Here is a 22,199-nt window from a genome sequence, read left to right as displayed (position 1 = left end):
TTGGGACATATTGGCATAGCTCCACATTAGCCACTCTCACCCTGTAACCTTACTTTTTTTAATTGAAATTTAAGTTACCCACAGTAATGCATAAATACAGTTCTGTAAGTTTTGACAGATGTAACCAGCACTGCAGTCACTAAGTAGAACGCGTCATCACTTCAGAAAGTTCCTTGTGTTCCTTTATGGTCTTCAGTCCCTTTACAAACACTGCTCCAGGTAACCCCTGATCTGACTTCTGTCATCATACTCCGACTTTGCCTGTTTTAGAACTTTATGTAAATGGAATCATACAGTGTGTACTTATTTGTGTCCGGCTCCTTTTGCTCAGTGTAATGTTCTAGAGATTCATCCATGTTGTTGTGTTTTTCAGTAGTTTGATTCTTTCTCTTGCTGACTAGTTTTCCATTATATGAATATACCACAGTTTGCTTGTCCTTTGACTTGTCAGCAGACACTGGTTATGTCCAGTTTTGGGCTTTTATGAATAATGGTACTCTGAATATGTGTGTGTGAGAGAGGGAGAGAGAGAGAGAGAACGTGTGTTTTTATTTCTCTTGAGTAACTAACCAGGAGAAGAATTGCTGGGTCTCATGGTAAGTGTATGTTTAACTATAGGAGACTGCCAGCCTCCTTTTCACAGTGGCTGTAGTACCATTTTGCAATCTATGAGAGTTCCTGTTGGCCCTCTTTCTTACCAACACTTGAGTTTTGTCAGTCTTTTAATTTTTGCCATTCTACTAGATGTGAAATAGTATCCTGTTGTGGTTTAAATTTGTGTTTCCCTAATGACTGAAATGCTGAGCATTTTTTCATATGCTTATCAGTCATTTGGGTATCTTATTTTATATCCTCATCTTTTGCTCTTAAAAAATTGAGTTGTTTCTCTCTGTATTAAGTTGTATAATTTCTTACTTTATCTTGGATTGAAGTCTTTTATCAGATATGCTGTTGAGGATATTTTCTCCTATTCTGTTACTTACCTTTTTATTTTCTAAAGGCATCTTTTGAAGGACATGAGTTTTTAATTTACATGAAGTCCAATTTATCATTTTTTTTTAATGGTTTGTGTGTTTCTGTTGTAAGGAATCGACTATCCTAAGTTAGCAAAAATTTTCTCCTTTGCTTTTTTGTAGTAGTTTTACAGCTTTAGCATTTACATTTAGATCTATGATCCATTTCAAACTAATTTTCTAAGTTTGATGTGAGGTTTAGAGGTCATGATTACTTTTTCCCATGCAGCTGTCTGGCCTTGTTTGTTGAAAAGACTTTACTTTCATTGAATTATCATGCCCTCTTTTTGAAAACCAGTTGATCATAGATGCATGAACCTATTTCGCACTCTTTATTCTGTTCCATTGATCTTTATATCCACTCTATGCTACTGTATCTTTTTCTGCCACTCTCTTGATTATTTTAGATATATTAATCTTGAAATCAGCTAGTATAAACCATCCAAATTTGTCCTTCTTTCTCCAAAATTATTTATGTCTAAATCTTAGGCTCTTTGCATTTCCATGTAAAATTTGCAGTCAGCTGATCAGTTTCTGCAGAAGCAGCCTGCTGGAATTCTGGATGGGATTGCACTGAATCTGCAGAAAAGTTGGGAGAGCAGACATCTTAAAAATATTGAGATTCCCAATCCATGAACTTGTTACTAGTATATAGAAGTTCAGTTGGTTTTTACATATTGACCTGGCATAGCTCATCATTTGTCACTCTTACTTTCTTTACCTCTAGAAAGATCACTTAGGTTTTCTAGAAACATGTTTGTTTGTATTTGCTTGTTGTAATGTTGAAAAGCTTCTATGTTTATTATTCAAGTAATTTTATTACAGTTGGGTACAAAAATGTCATGCAGAGTTTGAAAACTGCTTGACCTGTCCCTAAATTTGGCCATGTTTTCATCCTTGCAGCTGTGATATTTAAGGGTTAAATCTTTATTTTATCAGCTTTGCTTACTTTTCACAGGTAAATTTGAAACCAGCATATGTTATGTTTACTGGGGGCTCAGTCCCTTCTTTCTGGTTCTGGTCCTTCACTGTTCAAAGTGGTACAAAAGAGCCTCTTCCTTCTGATTTAGGAGAATTCAGCTGAAATTAAAGAAGCTGGATAGTCAAATAAAATCTATTTCAAAAGTCAAACCAAAGGAAAAACAAACCAAACCAAAAGAAAGATGTGACATTTGTTGAGATGCTTTTCTGAATGTAACATTGAGCAGCTCATTTATGTCACCTCTTTCTACTTTTAATATTATTATGCAAAATTATTTTAATGGATCTACTCTTTATTTTTTATTTTAATTTTTTTGTTTTGTTTTCAGAACTAGACAGGCAGGAAAACTCCAAAAAGAAAGTCAAGCTGGGGTGGGGCCTAAAAAACACTAATATAGTTTTCAAAAGCCTCAGTAAAACATTGCAGTGAATTAACTGACGGAGAAATGGAACAGAATATAAAGTCCAGGAATGGACCCTAATATAATACGATATTGGAAATGCCTAATATATAATGTTCCCCACCCGAGTGACAGAAAGAGGACTATTCAGTGAGTAATATTGGGACAACTGGGAAGCCATCTCAAAAAAGTTGAATTCATACTTTATACTGTATACCAGGATAAATTCCAAATGAGTCAAAGATTTAAGTATAAAAACTAAAACCATCAAAGTACTAGAAGAAAATAGGGAGACTTCTATAACCTGAGGTAGGGGTTCTTTTTTTACTCTGAACATAAAACCCAGCCACCATAAGTGAAAAGATTGAAGAATCTGATACATAAAAATTAAAATCTCTGCATTAAAACAATGTCATCAAAGAACAAGTGACCAACTAAAAAAAATATTTGTAGTTCATATCACAAAGGGCTAATCTCCTGCATGCATAAAGAATGACTAAAAACTGATAAGAAAAAGACCAATATCCCAATAGAAAAATAGAGAATATGAACAGACCCTCACAGGAAAGGAAATTATCTTGTTAAACATATGGGGAATGTCTTAATTTATTGGTAATAAAAGAAAAGGAACTAAGATACCATTTTTTGCCTATCAGTTGACAAAAGTCTCAAAACTTGATCACACACACTGTTGGCCAGGATATGAGGAAACAGTTGCGATACATAGCTGATGAGGTATTGCTCATTATGGCCCTTTTAGATGGCTCAAATTATAATCACAACAAACGTTGACCCAGCAACTCCTTTCTATGAATTTTTCCTCAGAAATACAGTTATTTATTTAAGGGAGCCTTGTAGATAATAGTAGCTAAACTCTAAATGATACAGTGAATTCTGATGTAACTACTCTGAAAAGGCTAAAGAATATCTCCTAAATATCTTGTTAAATAAAAAGAGTAGGAATCAAGTGTATGACATGCCACCATTTATATAAAAAAGAGGAAAAAATAATGAATATTAGTATTTGTATATGCAGAAGGAGGGTGCCTTGATGGGGGCAGGGTAGGAAAGAACCTTTTCCCACTTTATAACTTTATATATTTTTGAATCTTATAAACATTTTATGAATATTTCTTTGGGATAAGTGTATAGGAAAAGAATTGCCTCCCAACACTTGAAATGTTAGTGTGACCATGTGAGTGGTGATCACTTTGTAAGTGTACACCTGCAACTAGTATAAAGTTATATACCAGTTATACCTCAGATTAAAAAAAAAAAAGTTTCTTAGGACTCACCAGTGAAGCCATCTGGTCCTGGACTTTTGTTTGTTGAGAGGTTTTTGATTACAGTCTTACTAGTAATCAGAAAAAAAATAGAATAAATGGTGGAGAAACCCTCGTCAAATTGATCTGCATCCCAGTGATTGCTGTGCTCTGTTCTAGCCGTCCTCAGTGTCACCTGAGGCCTTGAGTACAGATGTGAATGTCTGAATTCTGTACTTAAGTTTTGCCAAAAAGTGACAGCCACTGCTACTTCGAGTATTTAGCCATATAGAATATAATTTGGTTTTGTTTAAATAGGTTTTTTAAAAAATAACTTTAGGTTTTCAAAAAATTGAGCAGAAAGTACAGATTTCCCAAATACTGCCATATGCACACCCACCCACACCCACACATACACACACACACCCCCATTTCCTTTACTATCCACATCCTGCACCAGGAGTTTTACATTTGTTGAATCTACACTGACACATCATGATCACCCAATACTTTACATTAGGATTCATTATTTGTCTTGTACATTCTGTGGGATTTGACAAATGTATAATGACATATGTTCACCACTATCACATCATACAGAATAGTTTCACTGTCCTGTGTTCTACCTGTTCAACACTCCCTCAACTCCTGATATTTTTTACTGTCTCTATAGCTTTGCCTTTTCCAGAATATCATACAGTTGGAATCATTCAGTAGCCTTTTCAGATTGGCTTATTTCACAGCAGTATGCATTAAAAGTTCCTCCATGTTTTTTCATGGCTTGATCGTCTACTTCTTTTTAGCGCTAAATATTTCATTGTTAGGATGTCCCATTCACATACTGAAGGCCATCTTGGTTGCTTCCAAGTTTTGGCAATTATGAATAAAGCTGCTATAAACATTTGTGGACAGGTTTCTGTATGGACATACATTTTCAGGTGACTCTGGATCTTCTGGTAAGAGTGTTTAGTTTTGTAAGAAACTGCAAACTGTCTTCCAGAATGACTATACCATATTGCATTCCAACCAGCAATAAATGAGAATTCTTGTTGCTTCACATCGTCACCAAAATAAACAAATAAATAAAGTTAGTGTGACCACAGTGAGATTCCACTACACATCTATCAGACTGACTAAAATTTAAAAGACTGACAACACCAAGTGATAACAAGGATGTGAAGCAATTGGAACTCTCATACAGTGTTGCTGAAAGTGTACAATGATACAACCAAATGGAAAATGCTCTGGCAGTTTCTTATAGATATTAATATAGTGAAGAAGCCTCTGCTTCTGCCCCCCATTCCCATCTGGACCCAGTATAGTTTAGAATTTTGCTTTCCTGACTGATTAGGTATAGGCATAAGAATCTCTCAACATGACTTTTTGGGCAAACTTCAGTCAACAATTGTGAGAGTCTTGGGGCATTTCCTGTAAAAAGTGTAAGGAATTTAGATGCCTGGAGGTGAGCTCAGCTCTCTTTGCTCGGGCTTCCATACCAAAGCACCACCCACTGGGCATTTTCTCCCAGCTCCAGAGATTAGATGCCCAAGATCAAGATGTTGGCTGGGAGTGGTTTCTTCTGAGACCTCTCTGCAGGTGACTGTCTTCTCCCTCTGTCTTTACAGGGTCTTCCCTCTGGGCATGTTTATGTCTTAATCTTCTCTTATCAAGACACCAAGTCCTACTGGATCTGTTAGAGCCCACCCTCCTGGCTTCATTTTAACTTAATCACCACTTTAAAGACCCTATGTCCAGGTCCCGGGTTCAATCCCCAGTACCTCCTCTAACAACAGATAAATAAGTAAACCTAATTACCTCCCCCCACCAAAAAAAAATTAAATTAAACTAAAGACCCTATGTCCAAATGCAGTCACATGCTGAGGTACCGGGGATTAGGACTTCAACAGATGAACTTCGGGGAACAGAGTTCAGCTCACATGAGACAGTGATCAGCACTGTGTTCTGTCTTCTCCCCTCCTCTCAGGATCAAGCGATGTATGAAGCTCTGCAGTGGTCCCTCAGCGGGTGACTTCTCCAGCAGCAGGCCCTGGGGGAGTCCTGTGCATTGAGCTGACAGAGAAGCCCACTTGCTCTGAGCTGCCCACTTTCAACCTGACACATGTGGTTTCACGTAAGCGTTTTATCCTCAAATTAATGAGGCCGATTCGGAGCTGAAGATTCTCCCCATCTGACCAGCTGTGTATGGAAACACCCTACCTCCTGTTCTAAGAAAAAGAAAATTTTTATAACTGTCAAAATAATAGAAATAAAATGATTTTTTTAAATAAAATGATTATTTTGGAACAGCCTCAACTGTACTATAGAAAAGTTGGAATTACAGTAAAAAGGTCGTTTTTCCCCCTGAACCATCTGCGAATAGTTGCCAGGGAGTCCCATCACCCCCAAATGTGCATTTAATGTATATTTTCTACGCACGAGGAGATTCCCCTCCGTGACCAACCATGGAAACGACATCAGCAGTGATAACTGCCGCCACCTAGTCGTCAGGCTCCATTCAGGTTTTCCAGTTGTCCCAATAATGTTCTTGTAACAACAGGGTCTACTTTAGAATAAGCTGTGGCAACTAGTTGCTGTTTCTCTTTGGTTTCCTTAAAGTCTGGAACAGCTCCTGCCTTGACTTCCGACACTCCTCAACGTTACAGGCCAGTTACTTCACAGAGTGGCCTCAGCGTGCGTTTGTCGGGTGTTTCCTCACATTAGACTCAGGCTGTGGGTCTTCAGCGGGGCTTTCATGAAGTGCCACGCTCCTCCCCGCTGCATCTTGTCCGTGGTGTGCAGCCTGGATTTGCCCCATTGCCGATTATGTTCATGTTGATTGCTTGATGAAGGTGCTTCTGCCAAGCTTCTTACACGGTTAAGTTACTCTTTTCCTTTGTAATTCATATGTATTTTGTGTGGAGGTACTTGGAAGCTATGTAAATGTTCCATTCCTCATCAAACTCAGGTGTCACTATTTTTTCAGTGTGTCGTCCATTACTGTCATTATATGATGTTCACGTTGTCCCAGGCCCGGCCGGTTGGGAGCCCCTTCATGCTGGCCTCTGTGTACCTTGGACAAGCCTCTGGCTGATACTTTCTGAGGGGCTTAATTTATGTCATGCTTTATCTCACTCCCCATTTTCAGTGCTGCTTACAGTGTATCCTGAGGTGGTCTAGATGGCTTTGGTTTCCTTTTTTTTTTTCTTTCAAAATTTCTGCTCCACTTCACTCTCCAAAAATGTTGATGCTACCTTTAAAAATGTAATTGACAAAATGGAGAAAATATAAATAGATAAAAGTAAGTCGGGTAAATAAGACAGTCCTTTTGTTCAAGGAGCCCACAGAAGGACACAGACACCTAAAACAGAATCCCAGTGCCCACGGAGGGGCCATGAAAAGGAGGGTGCTGCCCAACCCCAGAGGCAGGAACACCCAAAGCAAAAGCAAATCAGGATCATGTCCTCAGCTTAGATGATTAAAAATGAAAGTTAAGTGAAATCACAAGTGTGGCCCTGGAGGTCTTAAATAGTTACTAAATTTGAGTAGTACTTTTGACTGTGCTTGATATCAGCCAAATCAAAAGAGAAACACAGTCTGGGTTTTTTTGTCTACTTTTTTTAGGTCTATACTGAACTTTCTAGTTTGGCTTAGGTAGTCTAGCTTAACCTAAACATAAAATGTAGAATGCATCAGAGATTAGACAGGCTGCATGTCCTTCCACTTTGCAAATCAGCTGTGATCCAGGTTGGACAGTAGACAGTTATTGGGCAGAAAGCCAACCAACCAATGTCACGGGTATTGCCAGCACTTCTCCATAAGGAAGGAAAGAGAACGTGTTCTAAGCACGATCTGTGTGCTCAGTACGTTCTCTTTAATCCTCCCAACTCTTACTCCCCATACAATGGGGATCAGAGGGCACCCCCATTTTATCATGAAGAATAAGATTCAGAGTTTGTTCAGAGTCACCTGCTAATACTGAACAGTCTGAACTCTGGCCTACAGCTATGCAGCTTTTCTTTCTGATGAAAAATATCCAGTCCAGTGTTTAGAAACATCTGGAGTTATATCTTCTGTTCTAGCATTGTGAAAGATTCAGCAGTTTTAGTAAACGCTGTGTGCTAAGCACTGATAACATAACAGTGAACAAACTTGGAACTCGTTGCCTAATTTGGTAGGTGTGGCAGAAATAGCTAATTGTCCCACAATATCCAATCCCTCCCTCCTTCCTTTGAGTAGATCTGTGAGACCTATCTCACTAGTGTCAGCATTTTTTATTTTCAACTGATTTTACGAAATCAGGACAAAAATATTCAGTTAAACATGCAGGTGTTGCAGTTGTCTGACTTTGGGTCTTCTGCTAAGTTTCATGAGGAGGGGGTCCTGGTGGTCTTGTGTCCTCAGCATCCAGCCCAGTGCCTGAGTCACAGGAGGCACTTCATAAATGTTAAATGAATTATCTTTCTTGGACAACAAGACTGTCAAAATTAACTGCTGGCTGGTCCCCAGTGCCTCTGGATCCATGTGAGAACTCAAGATGTAGATTCATAGGTAACAGAAATCTAACTTTGTCATATGAAAAAAGATAATGGGACACGTGAAGAGCCTGTAACCCATGGTTCCCACTCCGACGTACATACCCAACAGAAATGCATGCACCAAAACAGCAACAGAATTCATAATTGACCAAAACTGGAAACAACCCCAAAACCCATCAGCAATAGAAGAGATAAACATAGTGGTTTCACGCCCTAGAAGACTACACAGCGGTGACAAACTGTACACAACAGCACGGGTGATTCTCACAGATACTGAGTGGAAACAGCCAGACCAAAAATCTTGTGTGATTCTACTTATTAATGCATAAAATTCAAAAAGGTAACTAACCAATGCTGTTACAGAGTCAGGTTGATGGTTGCTATTGGAGGGCAGAGCCTGAAAGGAGCACAAAGTGGGGTGACCTCTGGGGCGCTGGCCATGCCCCTCCCTGATCTGGTGATGGCTGCGTGGGCAGCTTTGCTTTCTGATGATCCACTGCGCCATATGCTTAGCACCACTCCTCTCTGCAAGTATGTTCACTTCAGTTAAAAAGCTTTTTTAAAAAAGATTAAAATGAAATTTTTTTTCTGTAATTCCTGATTCTTCAACTGATTTTATAGTAAACATTTCAGAAATTAAAACCAATAGGAGTGAAAAAATGTTCTGTCTAATTTAGGAAGTTCTTCACTGAGATTTCCAGTCAAGATGGTGGACTAGTAGGACCACGAGCTCACCTCTCCTCATGACTGCAACAAAACCACAGCTGACTGCTAAACAGCCATGAGGGCAGGGGAGGGGGAAGACTGGAACCTGGCAAAAAAGATCTTCAACTGGAAACATAAAGAGGGAACCACAGTGAGACAGTAGGAGGGGCGTGGTCGTGATAGAATTGGGCCCCATACTCCCTGGGAGGGCGACCCACAAGCTGAAGAGTAAGTCACAGAAGCTCTCCCACAGAAGTGAGAGTTCTGAGCCCCACATCAGGCTCCCCAGCCCAGGGTTCCAGCAGTGAGAGGAGAAGACCCCAGAACATCTCGTTTTGAAGGCCAACAGGGCTTAACTCCAGGAACTCCGTGGGACTAGGGGAAACAGACTTCACTTTCTTGGAAAATGCACACAGAATCTTGCCTGAACCAGGGCCAAGGGCACAGGCAGTGACTTCATAGGAGCCTGGGCCAGACCTGCCTGCTGGTTTTGGAAGTTCTCCTGGAGAGGTAAGGGGCATCTGTGGCTCACCCTGGGGACATAAAAGCTGGTGGTGGACATTCAGGGAATGTTCACCCACATGAGCTTTCCTAGGGGCTGACCTCTTGCTTGGATCATTAACACAAAGACCTAGCCCCACTCAACACCTGTAGGTTTAAGTGCTGGGAAGCCTCAGCCACACAACATACTGAGTGGGAACACAGCGCCACCCATCAGCAGACTTCCTAGCCCACCTCTAGACACACCCCCGAGACACAGCCCTACTCACCAGAGGGCCAGGACCAAGCTTCAGCCAGCAGCGGGCACGCAACAATTCCTCCTGCCAGGAAACCTGCACAAGCCTCTAGTCCAGCTTCACCCACTAGGGTGCAGGTACCAGAAGTAAGAAAATAACAGTCCCAAAGCCTGTGAAAGGAATCCGCAAACCCAGGCCAGACTCTATCCTGGGACCAGCTGGACCCTGGCCCTTGGGTGATGAGAGAGGAGTGCACTGCCGGGATGGGACACAGGACGTCTCCCACAGAGAGCCACTTCTCCAAGGTTGAGAAACGTAACTAACCTACTTAAAAATACAAATAGAAATTTAGACAATATAAGAAGGCAGAGGAATATGTTCCAGTCAAAGGCACAAAAAATCCCAGAAAAAGAAATAAGTGTTGAGATAGGCAAACTATCCAAGAAAGAGTTTAGAGTAATGATTGTGAAGATATTCAGAAAACTCAGGAGGAGAATAGCTACACAGAGTGAAGCTTTTAGCAAAGAGTTAGAAAATATAAATGGTAACCCAAACAGAGTTGACGAATACAATCACTGAAATGAGTAATACACTAGAAGGAACCAAGAACAGACTGAATGAGGCAGAACGGATCAGTGCGCTAGAAGACAGATTAGTGGAAATCACTATGCAGAACAGAAAAAAGAATGAAAAGAAATGAGGACAGTTTAAGGGACCTCTGTGACAATATGAAGAGCACTAATATTTGCAAGATAGGGGTTCCAGAAAGAGAAGAAAGAAAGGAACTGAGAAAATATTTGAAGAGAGAATAGCTGAAAAATTCCCTAACTTGGGAAAGGAAGCAGTCACGTGCTGGCCAACAAAGCAAGCCTGAGTAAAATTAAGAAAATTGAAATCACACTAAGCGTCTTTTCCAACCATGCACTGAAGTTAGAAATCAAGTACAAGAAAAAAAAAAACTGCAAAACCTGCAAACACGTGGAGGCTAAACAATATGCTATTAAACAAGCAGTGAATCACTGAAGAAATCAAAGAGAAAATCAAAAATATTTTGAGACAAATGAAGGCAAAAATACAACGATCCAAAATCTCTGGGACACAGCAAAAGCAGCTCTAAGAGGGACATTTATAGCAATACAGGCTTACCTCAGGAAACAGGAAAAGTCTCACATAAACAACTAAACTTATACCTAAAGCAACTAGAGGAAGAAGAATAAACAAAACCCAAAGTTACTGGAAGGAAAGAAATCATGAAGATTGAAGCAGAAATAAATAAAATAGAGACTGAAAAAAAAAATAGAAAAGATCAATGAAACTAAAAGCTGGCTCTTTGAAAAGATAAACAAAATTGATAAACCTTTAGTCAGACTCATCAAGAAAAAAACAGAGGGCCCAAATTAATAAAATCAGGAATGAAAAAGGGGAAGTCAAAACCAACACCACAGAAATACAAGGGATCATAAGAGGCTACTGTGAGCGACTATATGCCAACAAAAAGGACAACCTAGAAGAAATGGACAATTTCTTAGAAAGGTACAGTTTGCCGAGACTGAATCAGGAAGAAATAGAAAACATGAATAGACCAATTACCAGCACTGAAATTGAATCAGTAATTTTAAAACTCCCAACAAACAAAAGTCCAGGACCAGGTGGCTTCACAGGTGAATTCTACCAAACATTTAGAGAAGAGTTAACATCTATCCTTCTGAAACTATTCCAAAAAATTGCAGAGGAAGGAACACTTTGGAACGCATTCTATGAGGCCACCATCACCCTGACAACAAAACCAAAGATATCACAAAAAAAGAAAATTACAGGCCAATATTACTTATGAATATAGATGCAAAAATCCTCAACAAAATACTAGCAGATTGACTCCAACAATGCGTTAAAAGGATCATACACTATGATCAAGTGGGATTTATCCCAGGATGCAAGGATTTTTTCAGTATCTGCAAACCAATCAATGTGATACACCACATTAACAAATTGGAGGAAAAAAAACATATGATCACCTCAATAGATGCAGGAAAAGCTTTTGATAAAATTCAACATCCATTTATAATAAAAACTCTCCAGAAAGTGGGCATAGATGGAACATACCTCAACATAATAAAGGCCATATATGACAAACCCACAGCTAACGTCATACTTAATGGGAAAAGCTAAAAAATTTCCTCTAAGATCAGAAACAAGACAAGGATGCCCACTCTAGCCACTTTTATTCAGCGTGGAAGTTCTAGCCATAGCAATCAGGGAAGAAACTGAAATAAAAGAAATCCAAATCAGAAAAGAAAAAGTAAAACTGTCACTGTTTGCAGATGAAATGATACCATACATTAAAAAAAACCCTAAAGAAGCTACCAGAAAACTACTAGAGCTCACCAATGAATTTGGTAAAGTTGCAGCATAAAAAATTAAGATACAGAAATCAGTTGCATTTCTATAACTAATAACAAAATAGCAGAAAAAGAAATTAAGAAAACAGCCCCATTTACCACTGCACCAAAAGGAATAAAATATCTAGGCATAAACCTGCCTAAGGAGGCAAAGGACCTGTACTCCAAAAACTATAAGACACTGATGTTAAGAAATTGAAGACAACATAAACAGATGGAAAGATATGCCTGTTCTTGGATTGGAAGTATCAATATTGTTAAAATGGCCATACTGCCCAAAGCAATATACAGATTCAATGCAATCCCTATCAGATTACCAATGACATGTTTCACAGAGCTGGAACAAAAATGTTAACATTTATATGAAAACAGAAAAGACCCCAAATAGCCAAAACAGTCATCTTGAAAAAGGAGAACAAGGCTGGGGGAATCATGCTCCCTGACTTCAGATTATACTACAAAGCTGTGGTCATTAAAACAATATAGTTCTGGCACAAAAACAGACACATAGATCAATGGAACAGGATAGAAAGTCTAGAAATAAACCCACACACTTATGGTCAATTAATCTACAGCAAAGGAGGCGAGTATATACAATGGAGAAAAGACAGTCTCTTCAACAAGTGGTTCTGGGAAAACCAGACAGCTACTGGTAAAAGACTGAAATTAGTACATTCTCTAACATCATATACAAAAATAAACTAAAAATGGATTTAAGACTCAAATGTAACCAGATACGAACTATAAAATGCCTAGAGGAAACATGGGCAGAACACTCTTTGACATAAATCCCAGCAATGTTTTTTTTTGAACCAGCTCCTACAGTAATGGAAATAAAGCAAAAAACCAAATGGGATCTAATTAAACTTAAAAGCTTTTGCATAGCTAAATGTACCATCAACAAAACAAAAAGACAACCTGCAGAATGGGAGAAGATATTTGCAAATGATGTGAATGAAAATGGACTAATTTCCAAAATATACAAACAGCTCATCCGGCTTAATATCAAAAAAAAAAGAGTAACCCAATCACAAAATGTGCAGAAGACCTAAGTAGATGTCTCTTCAAAGAAGACATCCAAATGGGCAACATGAAAATATGCTCAACATTACTAATTGTTAGAGAAATGCAAATCAGAACTACAATGAGAGATCATCTTATACCAGTCAGAATGGCCATCATTAAAAAGTTTACAAATGATAAATGCTGGAGAGGGTGCAGAGAAAAAGGAACCCTCCTACACTGTTGGTGGGAATGTAAATTGGTGCAGCCACCATGGAGGACAGTATGGAGGTTCCTTAAAAAGCTAAAAATAAATTTACCATATGATCCAGCAATCCCACTCCTGGGGCATGTATCCAGAAAAAATGTAACTCAAAAGATACATGCATCCCACTGTTCACAGCAGCAGCACTATTTACAACAGTCAAGACAAGGCAACAGCCTAAATGTCCATCGACAGATGACTGGATAAAGAAGATACGGTATATTTATACAATGGAATACTACTCAGCCATAAAAAAGAATAAAATAATGCCATTCGCAGCAACATGGATGGACCTAGAGATCGTCATACTAAGTGAAGTAAGCCAGAAAGAGAAAGAAAAATACCATATGATATCACTTATATGGGGAATCTAAAAAAAAAAGACATAAATGAACTTAGTTACAAAACAGAAACAGACTCACAGACATAGATAGAAAACAAACTTATGGTTACCAGAGGATAAAGGGGGTGGGAGGGGATAAATTGGGAGTTTGAAATTTGCACCTCTTAGGGAGTTGATGGAAATGTTAGGTATCTTAATTTTGATCGTGGTTTCATAGGTGTATACATTTATCAAAATTTATCAAATTGTACATCTGAAATATGTGTAGTTTACTGTATAGGAATTATTCCACAATAAAATTGCTTAAGAAAACAATAAGAGTATCAGTATTGAAAATGTGAGTTACTTAAAAGAGAAGAAGTGCATAGCATGCTCAAGGATGAGCCAGCCACCATTTCCTCCTGCTTTTTCCCCTGGAGCCCGAGGCACTTTGCTCACACTGTCCTCCCATCTGGTTAGTGGTGAGAAAATAAGGTTGAAGAGGAGAGTGGGAGCAAATGTTGTTATTTAAATTAGTCCAACACTAATACCCTTCTCTCCTCCTGGGAGAATATGAGCTTCAGGGATGCGTACAGCCATCAAGGTTGTCCAGACAAGAGCTACCTTCTAGAATGCTTCCTTAGGTAGCAGGTTGACCATGCAGTCTGTTTCCACTGTAGGGAAGCCTTGCCCGGGAGGAACTCGGCAAAGTTCGTTCCAAAGAATTCTTTCTCAGGTGTGGAGATAAATGGTCCCCGTTATGTCACAGCCAAGGACATTATATTTTCGAAGACCACAGTCAGTCTCAGGATGGAAAACTCTGAGTTCACTAGCTTCCTGTGCCCCTCTGTCTGAACACCTACTCCTCCTCCCACAGACCCACCATCCTCAGTTCTTCTGATCGGTAATCAGTCAGTTATTACTTAGAAATGTTTGTTCTCACAGACACTGACCTAATTCAAGCTGTTATCACCTTTCATATATTTACTTTGGCTTCCTGTTAATCTCCTGTTCCAATCTCTTATACCTTAGCGCCAAGGTTGCCTTTCCAAAATACTAATTAGTCATTCACTTAGCTTAACGACTGTCTACAGCCTAAACTCATTGGTTTAATTATACATTACAGATTACTTTGTAATCTGACATCAACCCCCTCCTTTGGCACCTGTCCTGCCCCCTTTCCCCTGACTGGATTGACTGCCTTTCCTGTGAAACACCGTGTTCTTTCCCATCTCAGCCTTTGCTCACGGTGTTCCCACTACCCGGCACGCCTCCTCCCTCCACCCAAACCCACAGGGCTCACTTCGGGGCTTGGACTAACCTTTCTTGAAAAGACCTGCCCAATCCCTCACTCTGCTTTCTGCTCAACCTGTGCTCTCTGCTGACCTGGACTGTGGCACTCAGGCTCTCTGCTGAAGGACCAGACTGAGATTCTAAAAGGCAGAGTCCCTACTCATTTTTGCATCGATAGCACTCGACACGTAACAAAGTAACTTGTTAATTGCACGACTGAATCCCTTTGTGGCACAAGGCACAGTTAACACTGGGGACGTTTGGTGGAGATTTTATGTTGTTTCCACCCCAGAATCTATCAATCTGGGACTTCATAGCTCATGGCTCCCTGAAGAGAAATCAGCAAAGCTTTGGGGGTGGGGCGTCCTCTGGTATTTAGTTACTGCTGGTCAGATGTCCTTTAGCAATACTTCTCTGTGGCTAAGGAACCCCTGAGTGTGCTCAAGGTGTTCAAAAGAAACTGTTTTTAAGAGCTTGGCCTACACAAGCATTCGCTGAAGCAGAAAGCTTTAAGGAGGAGATTATATATATTTATTACAACCAAAATTCTAATTACCTCCTTCTTTGCACAGACAGGAAAACCTGCCCTCCTACTCTGGCTGATGGTGAGTGAGCCACGTAAATGGACAATGGGTCTTCCTCACAGATTCCAGGAAGTTTTGCAGGCTTGTACTTTCTCAAAACTAATACTGCAGAAAGCTAAATGAATTTCACAATAACTGAGGCCTCTAGAACTGGCTGTACTAGGCGAGGGAAACAGCTTAGTTCTGGGAATTGTATAAGGAAGTCCTTTTTTTAAAAAAAAAAGCCCTATCTGAAAAGGGCGTCAAAAGCAAGTTAATTAGTTCAACAAACACTTTTTGAGCATCTACTTGATGTCTCCTTTTCTTCAATTGCCTCCTGTATTATTCTCAGCTCACTAAGATCTTGGATGTTGAAGCAGCAGTTAGATTCTCTAACCCTTTAATGCCAAACTCGGTTTGTAGTCCAGCTCAGATTCACTTATTAAAAATGAAATTTTGGGGGAAGAGTAACAGTTCAGTTGTAGAGCAAATGCTTAGCATGTACAACGTCCTGGGTTCAATCCCCAGTACTTCCATTAAAAAAATTATTTTTTAAAATCTTTAAAAAATGAAATTATTTGTGCCACCTTAATTTTGCATCTTGCATGGCACAGGTTTGGAGCATCAGTGCTTTAACACAATGTCACAGGCTTTGTTGTTGCTAGCAGCATGGGATAGGGGAGGAAGGGGAAGGTAGGCTTATAAACTATATTCCTAATGTATCAAAACTGAGACATTGGGAGTTTGAGATTTGCAGATACTACTATATATAAATAGATAAACAACAAGTTTATACAGTTATAGCACAGGGAACTATATTCAATATCTTGTAGTTTATAGTGAAAAAGAATATGAAAATGAATATATGTATGTACATGTATGACTGAAACATTATGCTGTACACCAGAAACTGACACAACATTGTAAACTAACTATACTTCAATAAAAAATTAAAAATTAAAGAAATCTGAGACATATAGTATCTTCATTTTATATTTGAGAAAACTGAGGCTCAGAGAGGTTCAACAACTTGCCTTGATCACACAGCTAACAAGCAGCATCTAGGAATTCAAACTGGAGACTGTCTTAACTCTAAAGCCTTTGTCCTTCTACATCCTAGGGGCTTTTGGGGCAGGAAATGGACTTGAGTGTCATGTCCCCTGGGAAACTCCCAAAATGCTTTCTAAGTCATTAACTAGTGTTAATTGTAATAATAGTCATCTGTATTAAATAGTGAATAACATTTTTTTTAAAAATTTGAACTCAAGCAACTACTATCAGAAACAGAGTTTCTGTGACAGAGTTTACACAGTTGCTACACAGTAAACTCTGAAGTTGTGACAAACAGACAAGCTTTTAAATGACTGTAGGGTCTTTCTGAGGAGATAATTGTTTTTCAAGCTCTAGACTGCAAAATGTAGCCACAAAGGTAAAAATGAGAACAGTGAGGGTACAGCTGAATGTGTGATTTAACTACTTATGGAAATTTTCAAATATATATATAAAATAGTACTCCGTTAAAACCAAATGAAATTGCCATTTTTGTAGGTCAAACAGATCAAATGTCGCAGTGTCATCATGGTTCAAACAGACTGATTCCCTCAAGTGCCCCATCACCCATCTTCCCAAGTGATCAGCTCACAGCCAATCTCTTTCTATTTCTTCCCTTACTACTCCTCACCCTGGATTATTTTGAAGAAAATCTGAGGCAACCTATCATTTAATCCATATATATTTTAAATAGTGATTTTTAGGGCTGGGGTACAGCTCAGCGATAGAACTCATGCTTAGCATGCATGAGCCTGGGTTCAATCCCCAGTACTTACATTAAAAACAAACAAAAAAAGCCTGTGACTTAAATGGATAAGGTGGAGGTAAAGAAATAGCTATTTTATTGTCTAGCCTCGGGAGTAAAGGATTTAAGAAAACGGGCAAATCTTTAACTCTAGGGCCATTAAAGAATGCTCATGTCCCTCCTTAGGGATAATCAGAAGCCAGTGTTCAAACTGTGTTTTCCTTTTCATTCTTTTTTTTTAATGGAGGCACTGGGGATTGAACCCAGGACCTTGTGCATGCTAGGCACACGCTCTACAAATTGTGTTTTCAAATCCTGTTGAATTCTGGGGAACAATGGGTATTTCCCCACATTGTAAGGGAGCTGAGGTCCTCCAGCAGCATTACCATTTGGGTTTATTTTGCAAAATATTACCTACAGTTTAGTTACCTCCTTTTCAAGACTACTGAATCGTAATGCTACAAAAGCCCTTTGAATCCTCTGTCAGTGTTTCTCAACTCTGAATGACACAAAAAAATCAAGTGAGGCTTTTAAAAACTATGCCACCTGGGCCCCACTGCAGACCTAGTGAACCGGAGTCCCGGAGTGGGGTTGGGGAACTGCAGCTCGTTCAGTCTCCCCAGGTGATTTTTTAAAATTTAAGTATAAGCGACATAAAAAATTATATTAGTTTCAGGGGTACAACACAGGGCTTTGACATTTATATACATATGAATCGATCACCACAATGTCTAGTAACCGTCTGTCACCATACAAAGTTATTACAATATTATCGACTAGATTCCATTCTGTATCGAGGTGAATTACATGACCAGGTAAAACTTGAGTCACGTTAAACGGAGAGAAAGCAAAAGTGAGACCAGCAAGCGCTGGCTTCCTGCCAGCATTGACTCACTGAGCAGAAGAGGTGGAGTGCAGTCCAGACATTCCTGTCTCCCCTCCTCAAGGTGAAGGCTGTGGGGAGTTACTAGCCAGTTGACGCCTTTGGTTCCACGCTTTCCCCCTCTCCTTCCTTCCCTTCCCCCCTCTCCTTCCTTCCCTTCCCCTGCAGCCAAGTCCAGCCAGCTGACTGGTGGGTGAACTGACACATGACAATTAAAATTTGCTCCGGTGAAACCTCACAGGCTCCTTTTTTCCGCTACAGAAGAGCAGAAGAGAGGCATTTGAGGTTGAGAGGCCGTGCCGACTGGCCCCGGGTAGGGAGCGAGGAGTGATTAGCAGCAAAGGGGATAAGAGACCAAGGCCAGGAACACGTGTAACAAAGCCGAAAAAAAAAAGGGGGGGGGAGACTTCCGGATTTACTTTAGGTCTCCAATTGTGAAGGACTGAGGATTTGTTTTCACTGGGGACCTGTAGCAGGTTCAGATGGCAGATTAAAGTCAAGCCAAGTTCATTTCAGGTGAGCCTAATAATTTTAATTAGCATCAGGGCACAATAAATACTATGGACTCTGCAGTCCATAGTCCACTCATAACGTGAAATTAGAAACTGAAAGGCAGTAATGTAAATGGGAGGAGAGAATTCATTAATTCATTCAACAAATATTTCTGGACTGGCAACAGGGAGCAGGTTCAGTGCTGGTTGCAGGCAAAGTCCCTCGCCGGAGTGCCTCTCTCCCCTCTGGGGGGTGCACGGCAGAGTCAGTAAATCCAAGGACTTACATGCGTATGCGCACACATATCAAGCAGAACAAGTGGTGAGTGCTGCGAAGAAAAGGAAGGGGCTGGTGAGGGCCATCTCTGTGCCACTGTCCCTTAACATCCTACTACTTTTTCATCAGAACCATACAAAACACAGTGACACCTGGTCAGCCTCTCCCTGGTGGACGGGAGGCCCCCTCTGCTATTTTCAAGCCTTGTAACAGACCAGGTTAGTGATTTGGTGGTGCCTCTGTCCTGCTCACTGTCCAGGGTAGGATGTCGCTGCATTGCTCCTGTCACAAGCTCCATCTGTGGCATCGATGGCCCGTAACCTCTGCAGGGGAGGGGGTGTGCAGAGCCATCAGCATAGCCACACTCCTGGTGGTCTCACGGGTCCTTACCTCAAGGCTGAGGGACAGCAGCAGTTTGTGAGCCACCTGCCTGCCCACGTTTTAACTGATTCACTTCTCACAGCAGCCCTGGGAGGGAGGTGTGCAGATGACGGAACTAGCCCACGGCCAGAAAGAGGCAGAGTCTGGGCAAGTCTTATCCACTGAAAACCCCTTTCTTTAAGACAACAAAGCACAATTATGAAAAGTTCAAATGTCTAGGGTTTAAATGACGCCCCAAGTGTAGTCACAAGGCAAAAAACAGTGACTCAGGAAGGAGGGAGGACTTAAATGCTCTTAAGTGCTGGCTGTGGGTTTGCACAATAGAGGATTAAGTGAAAGGAGCCAGGATAGAATGACCAACTCAGGTGTGGAGAGCAGTTTAACACACACGTGTGTGGGTAACTTTGTTCCTTTATTTTTCTGTTGCTAAAGGAATTTGGAGAAATTTACAGAAAGATAGATGAGTCATCCATAGTCCTGCTTCTCAGAGACCACTGCTGTTAACAGTTGTCAAATATCTGCCTGGTCAGATGGCTTGGGCTGATTTTTGTCCCTGATCAGATGTCAACATCACCTCCCCATGAAGCAGGTCTTACTGGGTTTCTGTCCTGTCCTTCCAAATTACCCACCTTCATTCCTACAATGATAGACTCCCAGAGGTAAGAGAGTCCTATGGCGACACCTGACCCCAAGGTCCAGGGGCCAGAATCCTTTTGCTTTATCTCTGACTGAGAGGCACCATGAAGTAAGAAACAGCTGCAGGGAAGGGCACCTCACAGCTTTGCAGGCTAGCCCAGGTCTTCTCGGGCCATTCTGATTGTCGGCTCGAGCCTGACCCAAGGCTCCAGGTGAGGTCTGATCCTTAACACAGCACGCTGGGTGGGTAACCCAAATTGCATTGGTTTTTTTTTGGTTTCTTTTTTTTTTGTCTTTTTTGTCTTTCAAGCCATCTTCCTTGCAGTCAGTAAAAAAAATCCGAGATGTTTCCTCCATGAGCTGCTTGATATCATCTGTCTCAGTCAGCTCTGGCCGCCGTAACAAAATAGCACCAACCAGGGGGCTTAAACAATGCATTTATTTCTCACAGTTCTGGAGGCTGGAAGTCCAAAATCAAGGTGCCAGCCAGGTAGGTTTCATTCTGAGACCTCTTCTCTTGACCTGTAGGAGTCCTGAGACCTGGTCACTGGAAAATCAATACTCAAGGTCCTGCTGCTGGTCACGGGAAAATCAATATTTGAGAGGCAAGTGTTGGTAGAAATAGAAAACATTGCTTTTAATCAGAAAGTCAGCATTCTGGGTGGGGAGACAATAGACTCATGCCTCCAAAACCAACTCCAAAAATTCTGCTTAGCCATGAAAGTTTTTAAAAGGAAAAAGGGAGTTACTCTCAGTTAATCACCGAGATAGGGAATCAGACTCATTGCCATCGCCCACTGGCACAGGCTCATGACTCCTTGTGATCTTTCTTTAGATGCTGTCTGGTTCAGTTTGTTTGCCACATTAGTGAAGGAGAAGATAGGGAAGAGATCTGATTATCTGTTAATGACTTGTTCTTCACTTTCACTTCTTTGCTCTACAGAAAGAACCAACAGGTTAGGCAAGGTATTGTGTGATTAAAAGATTTGAAAGGTGTGCTTGGGCCAGAGAAGAGTAGAGCATGGGGGAGTCTGGTTTAAGGTTAGTTACAATATAGCTCTGCTGAAGTGACAAGACAGAAGGGGTCTCCTGTAGAGAGCTCTTTCCTGCCAAAATCCCCACTTGTCAGAACATCATTCCATTTCTATGGGATCATGGGTGAAGGTCCGTCTTCTGTAACTTCACACTGACCTAGGGGCCTGTATTCTTAGGATGCAAGATGTCGACATGTGTCTGTAGCATCTCTTTGCTGACAATTTTAGTTGCTCACTTACATATTTGGGCAGAACAAGCTACAATTACTTTGATGCCCACAAAGACAGAGATTATGATGAGCAATAATGTTGATCCCGTTCTCTTGGGACCTGTCCTTGGACTTGTGCCAGCCACAGACTTGGTGCTGCTCAAGATGGAGCAGCTCATGCGGTGGCTGCTGTCTGGTCATCATGTGGTTAGCTTTTACAGTGTCTGTAAAACAACTCAGGAATGTGCCTCAGACACTGAAGGACTCTGTGACTTTATTGTCCTAATCATTAACCGTTTGAGCCTGCTCTTTTGTGACTCAGGGAGGCCTGAGGGATTTCAGCTTTTCTACAAACAAGAGGCAGGGGACATGGAGAGGCCTTTGTACTTGAGGGGGGCCCCGCAGGGTTCTGCTCGGTTCCATGACCTCTTCCTCGTGTGTGTGTAGAGAGGAAGCTCTGGTCTCTCTTCTCATAAAGGCACTAATCCCATCATGGCACCCCCCCACACCATGACCTCATCTAAACTTCCCAAAGTCCCCAGCACCTAATGCCATCACATTGGGGGTTAGGGCCTCAACATACGAATGTTGGGGATTGCAAACATTTGGTCCATAGCACTGTGCCAGTTCCCCCAACCATGAATGATTTGTGAACCAACCCTCTTCATCAGAAAGGGATGACTTTTGGAAGGTCTGTAAAGTGAGCGCTGCCAGTCAGCTTCTCATCAGGATTGTCTATCTCATGCCAAACCTCAAGCCAGGCTCCCTGTAGCCCAAGTCCCCTTGGAAGCCAGTTAAGAGTAAGAGAGCAGAGATGTGAACAGGCAGTTTATTTATTTATCATTTACAACAAAAGGTTAGGAAGCCCTGCCAGGCTCTGTCAGAGAGCTGGGGACACTGTGGCAAACAGACACACAAGGCCCCTCCTCTCACAGAGCCCATGTGATGGTTCATGACTGAACCAACCAGTATCTGGCTAGGACGACTTCAGGTAGAGCTAAATACTAGGAAGAAA

At 40.9% G+C, this 22,199-nt stretch overlaps 1 protein-coding gene across 5 annotated transcripts in view; it reads left to right on the top strand.

The window, feature by feature from the left end:
* The window catches only part of NVL (nuclear VCP like), a 79,410-nt gene extending 73,445 nt beyond the window's left edge, over nucleotides 1–5,965 (top strand). For all 5 annotated transcript variants that reach the window (XR_006721439.2, XM_045509473.2, XM_074351671.1 and 2 more), the window contains one exon: nucleotides 5,642–5,965. Coding sequence is in view for 4 of the 5 variants with exons in the window: in XM_045509473.2 (XP_045365429.2) it covers nucleotides 5,642–5,686 (45 nt within the window). In the remaining variant the exon portion in view is untranslated. The remainder of the gene's footprint in view (nucleotides 1–5,641) is intronic.
* Nucleotides 5,966–22,199: the final 16,234 nt, after the last annotated feature.

The sequence above is a fragment of the Camelus bactrianus genome, chromosome 23, assembly GCF_048773025.1.
Source record: "Camelus bactrianus isolate YW-2024 breed Bactrian camel chromosome 23, ASM4877302v1, whole genome shotgun sequence".
NCBI classification, from domain to species: domain Eukaryota; kingdom Metazoa; phylum Chordata; class Mammalia; order Artiodactyla; family Camelidae; genus Camelus; species Camelus bactrianus.
This window is presented reverse-complemented; position numbering and strand designations above follow the sequence as displayed.